The sequence below is a fragment of the Haemaphysalis longicornis genome, unplaced genomic scaffold, assembly GCF_048455015.1.
Source record: "Haemaphysalis longicornis isolate Haplotype H1 unplaced genomic scaffold, Haemaphysalis longicornis Haplotype H1 scaffold_9, whole genome shotgun sequence".
NCBI classification, from domain to species: domain Eukaryota; kingdom Metazoa; phylum Arthropoda; class Arachnida; order Ixodida; family Ixodidae; genus Haemaphysalis; species Haemaphysalis longicornis.
In genome coordinates, this window is record NW_027526460.1 from 92879817 (window position 1) to 92899397 (window position 19581).

A 19581-nucleotide genomic window follows, 5' to 3' on the forward strand; every position below is an offset into this window, starting at 1 on the left:
TCGCGAACACGCAAATGAACATAAGATTTGATGGGTTCAAATCGTAACTCAATAGATACATTTATCGGATACTAAGACTATTGCTACACAGTTTATGTAATCTTCATTGCACTGCACTAATAAATAGAATGGCCGTTTGAAAATATTTACTTTTGTGCTATCTTTGGTGGTTCCAGGTCTGCCCTTCAAAAGGAACTTCATTTCACAATTTCAAAAATATTTCAACTTACTGGAAAAATGGGAGCTCTATAACTGTATTTGAAAGTGAAGCAACAGTGACTGACAAGGTAACATTTTTTTCCCTCCAACATCCATACGCTTTTATGGTGTCCCTTCCATTATAGTCCCAAGCTCACTAGAGTCATGTTTTCACGCGAACAGAGATATTAGAGGGACTACTGATTCACTCTCTCGGGCTCCCGTGACCTAAAAGTTTGACAAATTTGCTTTGATACGATTGTCCTCAGAAAGCATGTCTGCGATTAATTCGTTGTGAGTATCGCGAAAAACCGGCGGATCACACATATTGGTGAGAACCGACGTAAAGTGCAGCTTTCATCGTGGCTTAGTTGGGCTGAAGTGAACTTGCGCGTGGTGTTGTTGGAGCGTATACTTAAATTAGTTAAGTAACAAAAGCCTGATCAGGGCTGGTTGGTTGAACAGGCGCTAAACAACGGGGACCAGAAAAAACACGTACACAGACAAGGCGCCTTGTCTGTGTCTACGTTTTTTCTCTGGTCCCCATTGTTTAGCGCCTCAAATTATTCAGTATTAAATTAGTTGCTGATAATCTGCAACTACTCCAAAGATACACTTTGACAACACACGGTGAGTAGTGGCGAGCGCATCAAGAGACACGAGACGTAAACAAAGGCTTTGAATACACAGACATTGACAATTGAAATGCGAACATAAAAGTAAGAACCAGAACGCGCAAAATTCACAAATACTGTTCGTTGAGGTCCAGTCATGGCGCGCTATTGGTATATTTGGAAAACCTCGTTTCCCCACCTTGTTTTTGTAACTAAGCCACGCCTCATTTTGACTTGCATAGAAATGAATTGCGCTATTTCAAAGTACTGGTTCATATTTTTGTGTTCGCATTTCATTTTTCATGACTACGTACGCAGTTCAGTGCATTCGTCTAGAGTAACATTGCACCCATGGACGCATTCGTCCCGGATGCAACCCACCAACTGTAAAAAGCCAGTTACTTGGAAGTGTGCTTTATCTCGCGCAGCGTACCAAACCAACCACTCCGTCAAAAAGTAACAGCAACAGCAATACAACCCACTTCACCTCCGTGAAACTTTGTAAATAACAAAGGCTTTAATTATATTCGTATTTTTCAAGTGGAACTTCTACATCAGGAAAAGCTGCAATTAAACAGCGCTTCATAATTTTCACAGAGTAGTTTTTAAGGCAGCCTCTGTGACATCTGTAGCGGGGAAATCTCGCCAACAAGGCATCGCTTTATTTGAACTTGTATGGTTTCCCCATGTCGTATATGGTAAGGGTGAGATATAAAACTCCATAAAGGTTTTGTAGCGTTTAGAAGCAGCTCAGAGTAGACTTCATAGCGCTAGCATCTTAAATATAGTTTGTTAGAGTTGGTTTTCTGTTTTTATCAAAGTAAGGAAACACATTAGTGAGCAATTTGGCTTAACAAATTTAATTGCCCGATTTTCTGAGGACAGTTCCTGTCTAAGGAACAAAAATGTTCTACCAGAATATGCTAAATGCAAATAGAACAAGCAATGCCTGCCGGGGTACTTTAAGTTTTCACCTAAGTTTCACGCATTGTCACAAATACTCTCTTCACTCTAGTGGACAAAAGATCACTTCAGTAAGGGCGCCCAAACGCTGCAAGCTTTGAGATTTACAAGCTCGCTTGCATGCGAATGTTGCGCCACTGGAATAGGAAAAAAAGGCTAGAAAAACTATCGTGGTAGTGGTGGGGGGGGGGGGGGGTTATGTCTTTTGAATGCAAACCTTCTGGCAAAGAAATTTAATAAATCGGTCCTCAGTAAATGCAGGCTGTTACTGTCTTCAGTGGCCCACGTTGATGCGAGGGTACGTAGAACGCGCCTTAATAATTATTCAATTATGTAATTTTTTATTTATTCATTGGTTTAATTTAAAAGTCTTGCTCGCTTTTACCAGGCCTTAGGCGCGAGTGGGTATTCGGAGCAAATGTCGAACAACGCAGGAGACAATGAACGGAGAACTGCACAGTAATCAGCACAAAGTATCTTTCGCCTTAAAAATTCAGACCAAGCAATGCGTAAACTGCACAAAATCAGCTCAAGAATGTTGGTGCTTGACATGATTTGAAGAGGAAAGGGGTAAGATGTAAGCTACGATTTATTCGCAAGTGCAGAAAGAAACGATGAAGCCATTGGTCAGTCAACAATCAGGGCGAGTTGTGCGTGGATTTCGGAGACAGTGCTTAGGACAGTTTTTAGACACGTGTGTCCTGCACAAAAAATTGTTCACTTTTTAATTGTTAGAAGAGCACGTGCAGGGGTGCATAGGCGGTAGAATGTATGCTGTTTTACCTTTTCCTAATTGACTTCTGTAGAGTAAGTGGAAAAAATCTATTGTCCCGGTAACGCCTTCTTGCAAGGTTTGAAGTTATGCAGTTTTTAGGAGAGCAGATGTGCCACAGCCGTATGAATTGAAAATAAGCCTAGCTGATTGAATTTTCACTTCGTCAATTCTAGTGATGTTAATGTGTATCTCTGTATCCCAGACAATCGAAGCGTGCTTTAGAATCGGTCGGGTAATTGGGCGTGTGGTAGCGTTGCAACAAAATGGGCCAAAATCTCTTCAGAGCATTTGTTGTCACGGAAAACTACACGAAGTGATAAACTCCGAATCTGTAATATAATAGCTACTGGGAAGCACCCCGACACATACGCGATGGAGGAGTAAAGAAGCGCCACGGTTAACTGCAACTTTCTCGCGCTCAAGCACCTAAGCACACTTCAATACCCCTCTGAAGAAGTCTTCATGAGGCTTCAACGTTAATCACTTACCTTTCAGGATGCGTCGCTGGGCTATATGTTCCTTTTTGCCGCAGTTTTGAGGCAGAATCCTTAAGTTCTCGGTTCTAAAAAAACCACCATTGTTGAAAAAAAAAAATACTTGCTATCCACAGCAGCTATCAATCGGCTATCTGCACTACGCCAGCGGAAAAACATTTGTTGTCTTGTTTCTCTTTTTTTTGTGGCACATACCTACTTCGTGATTTGCCAGGAACGGGAAGCTTTAAAGAGGCTGCTGTTCTTTCTTTACAAAATTCAGGACACTATATGTGGGAAACTTAAAAGTTGTAGAATATAGAATAATGCGCCCCCGTGAAATCTGAAAGCGACAGCACGTGGGTAGAAAACATGCACACCATCCCCGCCTTAGTTCAGGAGAGCTCTGGTGTATGACAGTGTATTATCCCACGTATTTGTGCCTTAAGACGGTAAAAAAAGCGAATAAAAAGGCACAAACATGCTGTATAACAAAAAAGAAGCCGGCCGAAGTCTTTTGCATAAAAAAAAAAGATGCAAGGCCCAAACACAAGTATTGAGACACTTTCATCTTGAAACCATGTAAGCAGGCTTAAACATCCGGTGAATAGACGGATGGAATTTTGGAGTAAGCTGTTACTTCCAATGCCTTTATTTTTGGCTAACGGGGAACAAAATGCTTTCACTCATATCGTTTTTATTTTTTACATATCAGCAAGGCATTTGAAATAATTGTCAGATATGTCTTCTCCCTCTTAGCTAACATGAGAAATGATTGTCGACAAAAACAACCCAGACCACTTAAGTGGAGTATAATGTAGCAAAGATGAAGTAAACATAATATAGTACCAATCGATATACCTTTCGTAAATACAGCAGAGTAAATAATATAAATTAGTAATCGATGTACATTTTGAACATTCCTTCATTAACTAGAAAGGCCGTCCACTTTGTGCCCAGCACTTCGCGCCTCACTTAAAGTATGAAGGTAAGGATGACAAGGTACGTCATCGTTCGAAACGAGATGTTGGTGCTAATTTTCCTTAAAGTTTAAAGTAGGTATTGTTTTTCATCGAAGATTTCAGCACCGATGATTTCATCCAAGATTTCAGCACAGAGATGGCATTCGTTTTTTCGGACAGCGCCTATCTTTTTTCAAACGATGTAAATTAAACAAAGGGCAAAAGAACACAACAAGAATACGCTTTAATGCTGCCATGATCACTTTTTAAACATTTACTTGTTTCTGGTCTCTGTTTTAAAACAGTCCAACCACGTTTGCGACTCCTGTGATAATAGCTTGGTGCAATTGAGAAGCCGCTTATTCTACTGAAAATATTCGTTCAATCGATTTTACCAGTAGGAAGATCCCCTAATTTGAGTTTCTTGGTTCATAACTGCAGGTGTCGTACCTCCTCGCCTTACACCCCAAAGGTTGCGTGGCGTTGTTTGGGGCGGATGAGGACGACTTGGGAGGCCGCTGTAGGTCACGGGAACCTGCTCCGCGAGTTCAAGTGGCCAGGAGGCTGCTCTACTACGCGCCTAGTAAGTGAACCAGCGGAAGGCTTGGGTAGAGGCGGATGATTGTGGATGGGCTTTATTCAACGCTTGCATTCCTTAGTCATTTTTAAAGACAAGAATATTTCTTTGCGTACGTAACCAGGCAAATGTTAGGTCTGTCCTTTCCTGCATCCCTCCCTCGATTCAGATATAAGGCTAAAAGTTAAGTCTTGATCTAGACGTTTATACAGGCAAAACCTTTCGAACCACCAAATCTCCACGCATACTTCATACTTGTCAACATTGTTGAGTAAAAACAAAACATTAGGCATATTTGAAACGCAACATCAATGCACAACTGGTTCGCTGTGTTTTTCGAACCAAAAATTAATTTGTTTGATATTTACTGTATGCTGAAAGAATCGAATCAGCTGGAGCTTTGTGACCCCTAAACCACTCTCAAATGATGTTTTTCCAAATCTCTAACCGGATAATATAGTGCGTTCGTCGCTCGCATTCCTTACTAAATCATTTTAAAGACAATAGTGTTTCTTTGGCTACGTAACCCGATGATGATTGATGATTGCTATTGGTTTCCCTTTTGAAGCGGGGTGATGACATGTCATCTTACCAAAAAGGACTAATATAACCATGTTTTACACTCTTGGTTTAATACTAGCGCTGCTTAGGGCAGGCACTAAAGCTTATTAGGCCCGAAATACTTTTTTTCCCCTGTTACAGGTGGTAACTATCCTAGGCAATATTCCTCTCTCTGCTTTTCGTCCACCAGCATTCTCATCTTCTTTTCGTCCCCTCGACAGCCTTGAAGTTACCTTCCTCTCTGATACCCTTAAATCCTAGGGCTTCTGGAAGCCCAATATTCCCTTCAAGTAGATTTGGATGGATGCCCTCACATTCTAACACTATGTGCCGCATAGTTTCTGTTTCTTTTCCGCAGACCACGCATACCCCATCATTTTGTGAATACTTCCCCACAAAACTTTTAGTTCACAGGCAATCTGCTCTAGCCTCAAAAAGCAAAGCACTGTCCTGGGAATTATCGTAAAAATTTTCCGAAACTGTCCCGACAACCTGTCCCTCCCTCCCTCCCTCCCTCCCTCCCTCCCTCCCTCCCTCCCTCCCTCCCTCCCTCCCTCCCTCCCTCCATCGATTCAGCCATACGGCCAAAAGGAAAAGAAGTCTTGAGCTAGACGTTTATATTGCAAAACCTTTCGAACCACTAAATATGCACATCTGCTTCACATTTGTGAAGATTGTTGAATAAACACAAAACATTAGGCATATTTGAAACACATCAATGCGCAACTGGTTCTCTGTCTTCTTCTAACTGAAAAGAAATTTGTGTTAAATATTTACGATTGCAGACCAAAAATGCGCGTTGAAAACAATATGAAAACAATCCCAAAATATACAAACTCGTGTAAGGCAGGACCTCGTTCCAGTCAACAGCAAAAGGTTCCAGTAGATGGCGCGAGCAGTGGAACGCGAAACAACTGAATTGGCTTAAGCAAACCTCATCCGTGTTTATCAGGGAAATGAAGAGCACGACAGGTGAATGGGGGAGAGGAGAGGCAGTTATGTCGCAGAGGCGGCCGAATACTACTGTATTTCAACGACACTTGCAACGAGGTGAGCAGATAGGCGGCCAATTTTTTCATCCTTGTCTTCTGTTGCTTGTCATTCTTGTGCGGCTGCGTGTGCTGAAAAAATGGAATCAGCAGGAGCTTTGTGACCCATAAACCACTCTCCAACGATATTGTTTCACTACATTTAACCCGATAATTGAGTGCGTTACACAGTTTTATTAGGTTATCTCGAATGATCTGCGGGGTATACTCTGCTATATGCCAAAACACGGAGCAAAATATTCGGAAAAACACCTCTTCATTTGGATAGATATGAGCCCTACATGAAACTTTTACTGTGAGTACACAATGGGCCTGCCTAGTTATTACTTTATGTGGCAACAATACAGAGATATCAATTTTAGAAATAAAAATCTGTGCATTCAGGCTAGCGTAACGCCAATAAGCCAGCGTACCCGGCGGGTGCTGAGTGATGTTGGCGTTGTGGTGCTGAGCATGAATGCGCTGGCTCTCCAACGGCCCCGGCGGCTGTATTTACACTAAAACGTTAGATGACCACTGAATGAGAAAGACAGCAGGGGTGTTTGTAGCAGCAAAACGTTCCAAAAAATGCAGATTCTCAGCAATGCCACATACGCCATATGGTAGAGGAACACGGCTATGCGCTATATCCCCATCTAGCGAAATACCTGCCGTACGTACCCGTGCTCTGGTCTCTTAAGCGCTAACCACATGGAGCGATTTTTCCACCGACGCGACGAGCCACGCGACTAGGATCCGCAGTCGCTGATCCGAAGTCGCTCGCCGAGGCAACCACATGACAGCGACGGCTCGAGTGACTGAGGACGGCGATTTCAATGTTGCCGCACTGCGCATAGTAACGCGCTTGGTACGCTGATTGTTTACATTTTTTTTTGTTCATTTGTCATAAAAAGCATGACTAAAAAGTATTGCGCCCTTCTACATTGCTTTTTGCACTTCATTGCATCTCTAAAAAACTGGTTTGGGTTAGCGATAGCGCGCGCTTTTCCTTCTGCGCCTCTTCTCTCGGCTCCAACATGAACGCCGTGAAGAATTCGCTTTCTTGACGTCGTTTCTGCCACAGGGGTCTCAACCAGTGTGTGTGGGAGCCTTCTTGCTTCTTCTTCAGCATGTACACAAGCTTTGCCATGCAAATCTTTCTTTGCCGCTCCATCGCAAACGCAGTCTGCGCGGATTTGGCGCGCTTGCCAAATCTCTCTCCCGTTCTCTTCCAAAACCGGAGGTTACGTGCTGACGTAGGGGCTCTCCTATTGGCTGATCGCTGAGGCCACGTCCGGGAGGCGAGCGACTGTTTCTGGCGGCCCAGAACCGAGCGATTCGATGAGCGACTTGGTCCGCGGCGAAAAGTAGTTCGTCGCTAGTCGCGTCGCTCCCCAAGTCGTTTGCAAAATCGCTCCATGTGGTTCGCGCTTTACGCTAAGCGGTGGTGTCTACATTACCGAAATATCTCTTTATCGCTCCCACATCACCGAAGGGCTCAACTGGACATTATTCTTTTCGCACTCACGTTTCCCTCTAATTTTTTTTGGATTGAACTCGGTTGAAAAACAACCATGTGTGTGTCATCAAGGCTTACAATAAAAATTCTGAGATTGGCCAAGCTATTCTACAACCTCTTCCCACGGAGCGCGGCATATCCAAAATGTAGCGCAAGAGTATAGAAACCCTACAATAATTGTGGAAAGTGCGTTTTTGGCTTATAATATCCATCTTTACAGTGATCGTGTCTATCTTCATACTTTTGCTTTTTATTTATCCAGTGACGGCGATGGAACGCAGACAGCGCGAACCAAGCGGGGGTTCATCTGACCGCTCAGCTACCGAAAGTAAGCCCTTGCGTAGTGTACAAATATTTAATTTACACAGCTACACTGGGGAGGAGGGATTCGCCCGGCGTTGTAACGTCTTTTTTTATTACGTGGGGAAGTTGAACGTCACTAAAAACGCAAAATGCTGCTACCGTACGATGTCGTGGCCGGCTAAGGAAGAGTTTTCACGGTGGGGGTGTTGCTTGGAGGAAGCAGCGAGACAGCCCTGTCCATACCAAAAACTCGACAGTTGTAGACTGGGAGCGTCTGAAAAGGTGAACTTTGAAGAAACGAGGTGAACTCATCATGAATATAACTTTTCGGCTCGAATGGGTGCAATTTCGTGTTACTTGCGACGCGCCATAATAAAGTTAACTTGGTGGGCAAGTATTTCAGCATTTCATCAAGAATTCTAAATGGTGTGTGCAGTGACCCCTTGGGTTTAACAGCTACTGCAAAACCATGCACAGCGTAAAATGGAAGCAACATTCTGCGCGCAGGGCAGTGTTGTTGTGATCGGGAGGACTTTCCAATCAACACGTTTGTGTTCGTCGCCACCTAGTTATATCAGCACATCTCCGACTTAAATCGCTATGACTTTATCTTGAAGTAGTCAGGAGGATTGTTTGGCAGAACGTGCATTCAGTCATCGCTCATGTGTACTGCAGGTGCCCTCGTTTGCGCCTTTGCTCCTCGTCGAGGCACTTTGGAAGCAGCACGCGAGCACTGCAGTCACCTGGTGTACCTGGACATGCAGTATGACTCGCGAGGCCGGTTTCATCCCAAGAATCGTAAGTACCATAGTATCACACGGTATGCTTGTCAGTAGAACATGTCATAATTAAGAGCCTATATACCTTTTTTGAAGAAGTAAGTGAAGAAAAAACAGAAATAGGACGTTTAAGAAACAGCTCTAGCAGGTCTGACCAATTCCTCCCTGGCTATAGAAATTCATCCGGTAGTTCGAGGTCCAGAGGAGCCTTGAGTGCTCTCGGCGGGTTTGGTTGGAGCAACTGTAGAGGGGACGTGTCCACGTCTCCCAACTTGAGTATTCGAGGGCGTGGTTGATTCAGGGAATGCTTGTCTATCCTATCTTCCGTAAAACTGCAGCTACAAGGTTATACTTCTTGCTCTGGTATCCCACGCATACCGAGCATTCGGGCCAAGTAGAGTAAGCCTCGGGTAATACATGTAGTGTCTAGGTTATGTTAATTTCTGCTCTATATTTGTTATTTTTTCTGCTCTTCTTTAAGTAGCCTGTTGTGTGTTCCCATTCACTGATTTACACGAGAAAATGTCCGGCGTTATTCAAAGTGTCGTGAGGAGTATTGCCTACTCTGGGAAGGCATTTAGCAATGGGTGTACGCATCGTATTTGTCTGGCCAAAGAATGGAAAGGTCCGCGTAAGCACCCTCATTAGAGAGAGCATGTTTGTGCTGCCGTTTGTATGACCAGGCATGAATATTATATTTTGATGTGAAAGGACTGGATAACGAATTTACAGATTTCATTTTCGCAGAGAAATGTTCTGTCATGTAACAAGACAAAACAGCTTTTCTCGGTGTTTTTTTTAGTACTGACGATCTGCTTGTTAAACCAGGTGCGTCCTTTGAAGAGTTCAAAGCCTCCAAAGCGGACGAGCAGAAAGTTCTGTTTGTGGGTATGCGACCCAGCGTCATCGAACATCTCGTCACGAATTCACAGCAAGAGGCATTTGCTAAACACGCAAGGGCCTTCCTCGACCAGACTGGACTTGATGGACTCGCTTTGTTTACTTCGGCATCGACAAATCCCGGACAGTTGCAGAAAGTGGCGGCGGTAAGCGCAGCAAGCTACTCAAATGAGTCCAGACGCATGCGACATGCTGATGGCGTTTTTACTTAGCAAGTGCAGGCAAAATATGGGATTAGGCGAAAGGTCTTACCGGTGTTAGCGGTCTGGTGTTAGCGGTCAGGACATTAGGAAGTGCTAGAAATTACTTTCCTTGAACTTTGATTTACCAGCTCAAACTTCTTGCCTTCGAGGTACTCAACTTGCCAGAGACGGCGTTGTTTCTCACGAGGCTTTGGGGTAGGTGCCTGGTGATTAGGAATATAAACGTACTAAGCTTGTTACAGGAAGAAAGCCATACGTATGTACAGTCTTTCTCAAAATTTTGTCCCGAAACGCACAGGCTGCAAAAAAATTCAATGTATAAGCTTACGTCTCGAGCGAGGCCGGAACGTTTTGTGCAAGAAAGCTAGAAAAAACACCTTTCTTTCTTGCTGCCTTAAAATATTGGTCAAAAATAGAGGTAAAGCCGAATATTTGAATTCTTTGTGGTCTAGAAGGCTAAGGATTGGCCCACAAAATTTTGACAAAGGGTGTACATTGTTCGAATTTCTTCATTGCTCCACTGCAACCCCCCAACAGCGAAGGGGGGGTTTATCGCAGTTATATTTTACTTTAAGTTTTGACTCGACCTATCTTTACGGTGTGTGAAGGGAACGGTGCGCACATTTATTATACGCCCTGAAGATGTATTCCGATTGCTTGTGGAGATTTGCCGTTAACTTGAATGCGAAAATAGATCAGGAATACTTTTTCCTGCCATTGTTTTAGGAATGGCTGTACTCTTAGGAGCACAATCGTGCCGAAATAGTTCAAATGCCAATGAGCCTTTGTCACCATTTTAGTTATTCGTTATGTCTTGGTTATTTGTTTTCCTGAGCATTGAAAGGAAAGCGTGGTGCATATCAGTCCAAGCTGAAAATGAATAGGCTCCATGTTTTGTTGTGCTACTTCTGGCGCGCTATATATTGTTGCCCCGTCCGGAACACAAGCTACGCATCACTTTTGCTTGTTAACTTACCCTACAAACTCAATATTGATTTGGTTTTCGCTATAGGTATGGCTGTGGAGTCCGAAATATATACTGATTTACGATGCTTATAGTGCGCTGTGTGTTGATAATCGGTGGTTACCCTTGGCGCCTTTGCAGGCCACCGTAAAAAACTTAAGGGAAGAAACGCGTCCACGCCGCCTTCTTCTACTGGCTGCTCATGTCGGAATTAAAGCAAACTTTGAGAAACTGATGAAGTAAGCTTATATAGCAGTTGTTCGAACTGCCGCGTACAGTGCATGTGAGATTAAGGGGATCATTAACCTTTCAGCGTATCTGACATCTTAGTACTTGAGGCTCATCCGTACGGACCAGAGAAGCATTGCAAAGTGGCGTCCCCGTCGGAAACTCCGTTGACTGAGAAGATGTTTGAACTGTCCGTAAGTAAATGCCGCTTAAAAAAGACGCTGCATGTCTGGGTATTGAAACATGCGGTTTACCCACTGCAGAAAAACTTACTGGCGAAAGCAATGATGGAGCAGGCGATGCCCGCCTGCATATCGATCAACCTGGCCGTGCGAAGGTTTAAGCTGGGACATCGCAAAAGGGAACCCGGTAGCAAGTGCAAATATGAGCACTGGGCCAATTATGCTGAGGTAAGTTGCTACACCAAGAGGCCATTCTTACCAACTTTTCCTTGTAACTATGCGAAACATCATTAAAGCCTCAGACGTTAGACGAACTTTGACAATACAGACAAGCAGGAAGCCTGGTGGTCGCCATTACCGTTTCTACGTGTAGCAGTAAAGGAAGTAGGCGTCGTTATATACAGGGTGCAATGGTGTGTTTGTCATTTGCCAATGCAGAAGCGAAGAATATCTAGTCGCCTCGTTTCGTGAGCACGGTGGAACCATACTTTAAACATTTGGTGGCTGCTACAATTGTGTGATTATGCGGTTGATTTCGAGCTGGCTAATTGTAGAATAAAGGGTTATTTGGTCATCGTCACTCACTTTTTGAGTAATGCTGGAGTAAAATGCTTAGCAGTGTGATACACTAAGATAGAACCTCCAGAATCCAAATCAGTTCTCCCTATCCCTCGCACCATGCTGTAGTGAAATAGGTTTTTTAAATGCATTAGAAAAATTTGCTCGTTGTGTATGATGGCCCACTATTTTCACTTTTTAGAAAGAAAAGCGTAAGTTAGGTGGGTTACAAAGTTCTGTTCTGTGTGCTGATATTAACAGCTGTTCATCCGCTTCAAAATTTTCAAAATTAAAGAAAGCTTGCAATACAACTGGGAACAAAAAAACTATACGATAACTGAAAAAAAAACCTTTCATGACCTTTGGGCTAATCTTGAAAAACATAACACGGCCAAACAGGTTCACCACAGATCATTAAGTACCTGAAGGAACCATATTTCAGAGGGAAATGATGATACAACACGCCTGAGTCGTATGTCTGGTTCCTATTTATTATTGGTTTGGGTACACTAGGTCTTACCATCAAGTAATTCTTACCAGTACGCTTCAGGTGCCGCTGATGAGATTTTCTTAAATGCTGTATTACCGCTGAACGGCGAATGCTGCGCTTGTTTAGGTGTTCCTAAAGCGTTGCACTGGGAAGGCGTTAGGATGTAGATATTTCATTCTGCTGTAAAATATATGAAGAGAGAATGAAGGTGTCATTTTCTCTCTGCAATTCAAAAGAATAGATTCGGCAACTTCCTTTAACAGTGGAGCGATTGTAGGTCGACCCTTTTTGTCAGTCTCCTGAAGGTCCTGCGTCACGCAGCGGTAGGAGCAGGCTCCCCAGACCTACCGGCGGCTTCGCAGAAAGTGGTTGCCAGACCCACCGATAGAGCGTGCAGTGTTTTCGCAGGCCCGGGTTCCTCTGCCTCCTGTTAGGGAAGCGAAAGTGAAGAAGCCTCCCGCCGCCGACGTTTAGCTGTCGATTCCTTAGCGCAGATCTGGAATGCGGCGACGGCGCTCTCGTTCTCGGGGGAGCACTCGATAACGTTCGAAAGGACCCACAGCTCCACTGTTAACGCACATTTCACACTGGTTGGAAATGAGTTTAGTTTTTTTTTAAATAAATATTACATTAATGACATTTCGTGTCATAATAATGTCATAAACTGACATAAATGTCATAAATTTACATATAAATAAATTTCCTGACAAAATAAAACATCTAATTAATTTTTTTCCACTTTATGGCAATCGGCGCCTCCTGAAGCGTGTTTTGCAACGTTACTTCCGTAGAGTTTTCTCCGCATAAAAACATACATGAAAAATAAAAGGCTGAGGTTACTCCGATATGCGTAGCGCACTACTCTCCGTGAAGTGAAACATTCCCCATCTGTTTTTTTTTCTGGCTAATACGCAGGCCTGCCCAGATGTACACGTTCCCATACAGCGGGCTCGACAAAATGAAGCGGCATACCAGAAAAATGGGACTGTGCTCGCGGCACTTGAGGACGAAGAGTCCGTAGCAATAAAGGTAATGTGAAGGCTTACCAGTTGAGTTTTGTGCGCCATACCTCTGTTTTCAAGTGGGAGCGAAACCCGCGTATTGTTTTTAGCAGCAAAGGGTGCAGTCTGTCAGCCTGTCATAGGAAGAACATGCTGAGGTACGCAGAATCTAGTCGATGATGTACAAGTGGTTTAAAATTTAAATGAGCCCTAACCTAAAAGCTACTGATTAAAATGCATCACTCTAGTCGGGATTATACTTCTAACATGTTTTCCGACTGTGCAGTCTCTGCCACATTTCTTCTAAATGAGGTGGGGCTGAGTGGACATTATTATATTTTCAAGGAGGATTCACGGCCTTGGCATTGCGGAATGTTTAAAATATTTCGTATTGCAGAATGTTCAAAATTTGTTAATTTATTGCATTGTGTTTAAAACTATAGGCCCGACAAATGCGACACTGAGTGCGCTAGCTTATGAACATTATCCCTGCAAACTTCGGATTACATACTCATTTTTTCATTCAGCCTAGCTTCAACACTATCTCACGAACAAGATAAATGTAATCAATTGAAACTTCGTGCATTTTTTACAAAAATGGAATCCCAGCTCACGTTGCGTTTTTATTCTCAGAAATCTTTTTCTTTTCTCTATCAATGGCGGGACCTGAAAGTACACGTACGTTATCTTGTTTTTAACAAACTTTAAGTGCACAAAGCATTCTAAACATATTTTCGCTATTCTTTACAAAAAAGACATAAATACAGAACGTTACGTTGAAGAAAAAAGGTGAAATTGCGAAAAACCAATTTGAAGGTTCGAACGCTTATTGATTTTATGGATGCTGTCATCAATCGAATGCTTCTGTGTCGTATTCTGCGCTCCATTCTGCCACCTTAATGACACGGCCAATCGCTTCCAGTTTCTTTCGTGTTTCAAAGCTATTAAATGGGCTTGGTGTGCGTGGAATCGTTGCTTGTTAACAGCACAGGTCTTGCCTGTTTAACTCTCTGCAGTTGTAAAGGACGCAGACTCAGGTACCAGGTACCGCTTTTGTGCTAGAGTACTGAATGCCTTACTTTTGTAATCCCTGTTTTTATTCCCCTGTGCTCTAGGAAGAGTGCTTAACCGTGTTCTACAGCTCCAAAAGAAACCATTCTGACGCGAACACTCGCTTCGCTTCTTCCGGGACCTTCTCCAAGCTCCGGGGTGTGCGCTCTAAAACCGGCGTTCGTGCGCGGCTTTGCTTGCACGCAGGCGATACAGTTGCTGTTAAGGAACTACTTTTCACTTCTGCTTGCAGAGAGAAACCAGACAGGCACGGTGTAAATGTGCAATACTGGATGAATAGTCCATCACAGCAGAAACCTAAACGTGTTCTTATTAAAGAAATTGAATTTTTTTATCCATGTTCGATTTGTCGCAAAATGCTTTGTAAAATCTTTAACAATTTATCACCCACATGTTTTTGAAAATTCGTTCGGAAACTTCTGGTTTTTGGCACAGGTCCTACGCCACCTTCAAGACAACCCAGTACCCTGCGTGGCTGCGTTCAGGGTCGACGCTGAGGACACAAGCTCTGCATGTGCGGCCCGGGAGCGGGCTTCCCGGCTTAGGACAATGGCCAGACTTCTTTCACCAGGTTCGGGTAAGTGGCTCAGATGGAGACGCTTCTTTGCCGGTGACGCGAGACCCCATTCGGGAAAGCGGTTTCCGTGCAAGTGCGTCGAATCTGCCATGCGGAATTTCTAGAGAATCTGAGACCACACACGTAGAATCTGAGGAGGTGGGCAGGAGCAGCCGCCTCCTTCAAAAATTTTCGACTTTAAGTACATAACGACTAAGTCTTTTTTCAATCCCATATTGCTATGACACCATGGTCTCTGGAGCATCAGCCATTGACAGTGTCCCTGAATTTAAACAACAAAACACGATTAGACTGTACAGCAGAACGTCTTCAGCTCTCCACTGTCTCTAAAATATATACTTTTGTTTTGACAATATTCTCGTCCATAATTTCCTTCTCCGTGTTTTATTTCTGTGTCTTCCGAGTTGTATTTTTTCGGATTGGGGCAGTCCAGTCCCCTTCCAATTGGAGTCCTCAGTATCCCATTGCTTCAAATTTTTTATACTATATCATCAGAGGTCATGCGGCGGGGCGAAAAACTGAATTCCGTGCAAAAGCAGCTAAATTCCACCTAATAAACCATTTGCCAACATCTCATGGTGGCTGTGTGCGTGGGAAGTCACGTAGCTGAGGCGGGAAAAACTATCCTTTTCCGCCGACGTTTGCAGTGAAGCCAGTACGTACGCAAAGAATTTTTGGTTTCGGAACTGTGTGCCTCAAACTGCAAGCAGTGACGTGTATTGTCACTGAATGCTCTTATCACAGCATGAGAGTGGAAAGCTCCCGAAAAATAAGTTTACTCGTACAGCAATATAAATAGGCGCTTCATGTCCTTTTCCATTATTTTATTATCGCTGAGTAAGAGTTCTTCCTTTTTTTCATAGAGAGGTACGCACCCAACTTATTCCCAATAAAGTGGCATGTCACACTGAATTCCTGCTGCTTGTTTGGCGGTATAGCTGATTTAAAATTCTGGTGAGTATAGGTTCGCCTTAAGTTTGTACAAAATTGGTATAGAAGCATGCATGTATGGGAGTATACATGTACGCATACAAACGTACACCCGCCAAATTTTTTATCACTACCACGTGGGCGTCGCCCGTTCGGTTTAACAGCACTGTATGACCGAGTAACTCGGGAGAGAGAGAGAGAGAGAGAGAGAGAGAGAGAGAGAGAGAGAGAGAGAGAGAGAGAGAGAGAGAGAGAGAGAGAGAGAGAGAGAGAGAGAGAGAGAGAGAGAGATGAAACGTTTATTATTACGAAAAAAGGAGCTGGCGCGATTGTCTTAGGGGTGGTGCCCTCATTCCAGGGCCCCAGACTCTTCTGCTCCTCTCCGGGCTCGAAGAATTAAGTCCTTCTGAATCCCGAAGTCGGAGCTGGCCAGAGCTGCCTCCCATAGCGCGACCGTATTTGTGGGGTTGTTTCCTGAAGGCAAGATGATAGGGCAGGCCCATGTTGCGTGAAATAAGTTGGAAGGGTTTCCGCATTTATTGCATGCGTCTGTGTGTGTTTGAGGGAACATTTTGGATAGCCGGGATTTGTTAGTATAAGTGTTCATCTGGATTTGAGTCAGCGTTTGAGCTTCTACGCCAGAGAAGTTTCAGTCCGGGTTGGGGAAAAGGGCTCGTTCACCTCTTTGGACAGTGAGGCGTTCGCCAGAGTAACTCGAGGGGGGGGGGGAGGAGGGGGGGGGGCGAAAAGCAAAAACGCCCGTGTGTATGAGATTTAGGCGCACGATAAAGATCCCCAGGTGGTCAAAATTAAACCGGAGCCCTCCACTACGGCGCGCCTCATCGCCTGCGTTGCGTCGGCGCGTTAAACCCCACAATCAATCAATCAGAGTAACTCGGGAAACGCTGAGACAGTTGCCGCATGAGCTCTAAGCACAGGCTGTGGCTGCGTCGTCGGTTAGGCTCTTCTAGGAGATGAGCACAGCCACAATTCTTTCCTTCGCTTATCACATTGCCTCACGTGCTCCCAGACTTTTAGGGCACGTGGCGCCAACACTTCGAAAATCGCTAATGACGCACATTTTCCAATTTTCTCGTGGAACGCTTAAGCTGCTGCTAACAGTCACTTTCACGTGTTCTTTTAGCCACCATAGCGGCTTTTGCCTGGCCGCCACTAAAAAAAATCGGGGCGATGCTCTTCTTTTAGAACAGCTTAGCCGATAACGACCGCCGTATCATGTGCTTAGTGGGCATGCGGCAACTCTTGCCGAGTCTGCCGTGTCGCTCCTCTCCTAGGCTGCAGTGATATTGATAAAAAAATGGCCGTGTGTACACCCGGCGGCAAAATTACACGGGGCATAGGAGCACGTGGAAAAATGCATCGTCCTGCCATCGGACGATGCACTTGTGGTGCCGAGACATCGATGTACGCATGCGCGTTGAACCGACCGCTACACTCTCTCTCCCTTTTCTCTAAGGGGTAGAGCTGACCATACTCAGCGTTTGGCGCTAGGTGTCCTTTTTATGTTCAACACTTCTCGCTTGCACACGCTTCCACGGCCGATGGCGAGGGTGAAGTGTGTGTGGGCTATGCTGCCTCGATCCTATCCGTGGCATGTCTTACTCGTCTGGGTGAGGAATTTCTGCCGCATATGCTCAGTGACGGGTTTGCTGCTGGTTTTCAACCAAGGACATGCACACCCTCAAAGTCCGCCACCGAAGTGTGTGTGACTGCGAGCAAGGAGTGCTGAGTAGAGAAAGTGAACCCCAGCGCAAACGCTGAGTGTGATCGCTTTACCGCCTGAAGCGAAGGAAAAGGCCTGGCAGCAATAGTGGTTAGACGGAATGCGCCCATGTCTTGACACCAGAAGTGCATCGTCAGGTGACGCTGCGATGCATTTCAGTACACGTTCACGTGTCCCTCCTTATTTTGCCGCGGGGTGTACATGCATACACACATACATAAGTACCTACATGCATACGTACCTGCATGCATGGACACATGTATGCATTTATGAATGCGTACATGCATACACACATACATAAGTACCTACATGCATACGTACATGCATGCATGGACACATGTATGCATTTATGAATGCGTACATACATACATACTCAGATATCTACATGCGTACGTACATACATACGTATAGTCATGGACAAATAAAACGCAATCACAAAAATATGAACCAACACATACAGGTAGGGAGATGTTTTTGCACGCAGGTCAAACTGACGCCTGTCCTAACTGTTACAAAGTAGGGAAATATGGCTTTCCAAACATACCATTAGCGCGCCATTATCAGATCTCCAGGAACAGTATTTTTCAATTTTGCGTGTTATGGCTCATATTTTAGTGTTCGCACTTCATTTGTGTATGTCTGACTGCACAGTCGTGGACTAACCAAATCGGAACGCAAGAACGAACGGCCGAAGGCACCTGTGCGGCCACCTGGAAGCGGCCCTGGAAAAGAACGGGACATGCGGAAAAGAGATCTCGGGAGTGAGGTCGTGCGTCCCTCTGCGATATGTCACCCTCTCCTGGCTCGCATGCTTGCCTTGTCGCCATGTCGCAAGGGCGCTTAAAACATCTGTTAGGGATGCCGTGCTAAATACTGGATAATTGCAACCACCCGCGGGCTCGGCGCGCACGAGCGCCCACTCCCCGTCTGTACCTGTGCCACATTGCCGACATGGCTTTGCCCGTATGGTGCAGTAACTGGACCAAATAACGATAGACACCTGGGTCACACCCAAAACCACGTTCAGTGCTGCGCGCTCCGGCGATTTCTACAAACACTGAGGTGCGTGCGAAAAATTAAAAAAAAAAACTAAATTCGGGCCGCCAACATTGTTGCTCAAGGGCAACTGGCCTATAGAACGGTTGGAGCTGCGGAACTGATTGTTTGTGAATACTAAAATTTCGTCAGAAATAATCTTATGCCACACAATGCTTGAAGTTATTATATATAGTTTTAGACGAATTCTCGCGGCATATTTATTGTTTGCCACACGCACCAAATCCCGAAGTGACTCAGCCATGACTGCACCAAAGGCGTGTTCTTGGCGGCCAGCTCATTGTTCAATTCCCGAGCCGCTGCACGACGAACGCCAAACAATGCAGTGCAATCAGAAATTTGGCGGCATGCTTCAATTTTTGTCTTCATTTCTGTGCGCTGGTTTTGTTCAAAAAGTACGATGAAATCCACAGCATGCCTTCCGAGAGCATGCACGCATTTCGCACGCAAACACTGGCCGCAGCTGCAACCAGCTATGCGCCGCATTGTTCTCAGCACGGCTAACTCTCAGCTGCGTCGGCGCTAGTACTTGAAGGGCTTGCAGTGCCTTTGAGACATGGCGACAAAACTAGTATGCGAGCGAGGAGAGGGCGACATATCGCAGTGGGGCCCGCACCCTCGCTCCCGATCTCTACTGCGTATTTCCGTGTCTTTTCCAGGGCCGCTGCCAGGTGACGCCACCGGTATCTCCTGCCGCGCGTTCCGCAATTTCTATTTGATTTGTCCATGACTGTACATACAGCACGTGCCCTCTTAACTTAAAAAAAATGCATCGGCGATTTATTTATTTTAATTTGTTTATTTCAACATGCTGCGTCTCCTTCAGGGCTTATGCAGGAGTGGTTACAATGAATTCAAGTTTTCATGTTAAAGGAAACCTGGAACACTTTTTTCAACTTTTTTTGATATCTTAAATGCGTGCAGA

At 44.7% G+C, this 19581-nt stretch overlaps 1 protein-coding gene across 1 annotated transcript in view; it reads left to right on the forward strand.

Moving 5' to 3' along the window:
• LOC144153308 (uncharacterized) overlaps nucleotides 1-19581 on the forward strand; it is a 340475-nt gene that overhangs the window by 229059 nt on the left and 91835 nt on the right. Inside the window, exons 92-101 of the mRNA XM_077684958.1 lie at nucleotides 177-287; nucleotides 4427-4568; nucleotides 7933-7998; nucleotides 8649-8771; nucleotides 9581-9798; nucleotides 10961-11058; nucleotides 11133-11241; nucleotides 11311-11457; nucleotides 13193-13306; nucleotides 14785-14926. Coding sequence (XP_077541084.1) covers nucleotides 177-287; nucleotides 4427-4568; nucleotides 7933-7998; nucleotides 8649-8771; nucleotides 9581-9798; nucleotides 10961-11058; nucleotides 11133-11241; nucleotides 11311-11457; nucleotides 13193-13306; nucleotides 14785-14926 — 1270 coding nt within the window. The remainder of the gene's footprint in view (nucleotides 1-176; nucleotides 288-4426; nucleotides 4569-7932; nucleotides 7999-8648; nucleotides 8772-9580; nucleotides 9799-10960; nucleotides 11059-11132; nucleotides 11242-11310; nucleotides 11458-13192; nucleotides 13307-14784; nucleotides 14927-19581) is intronic.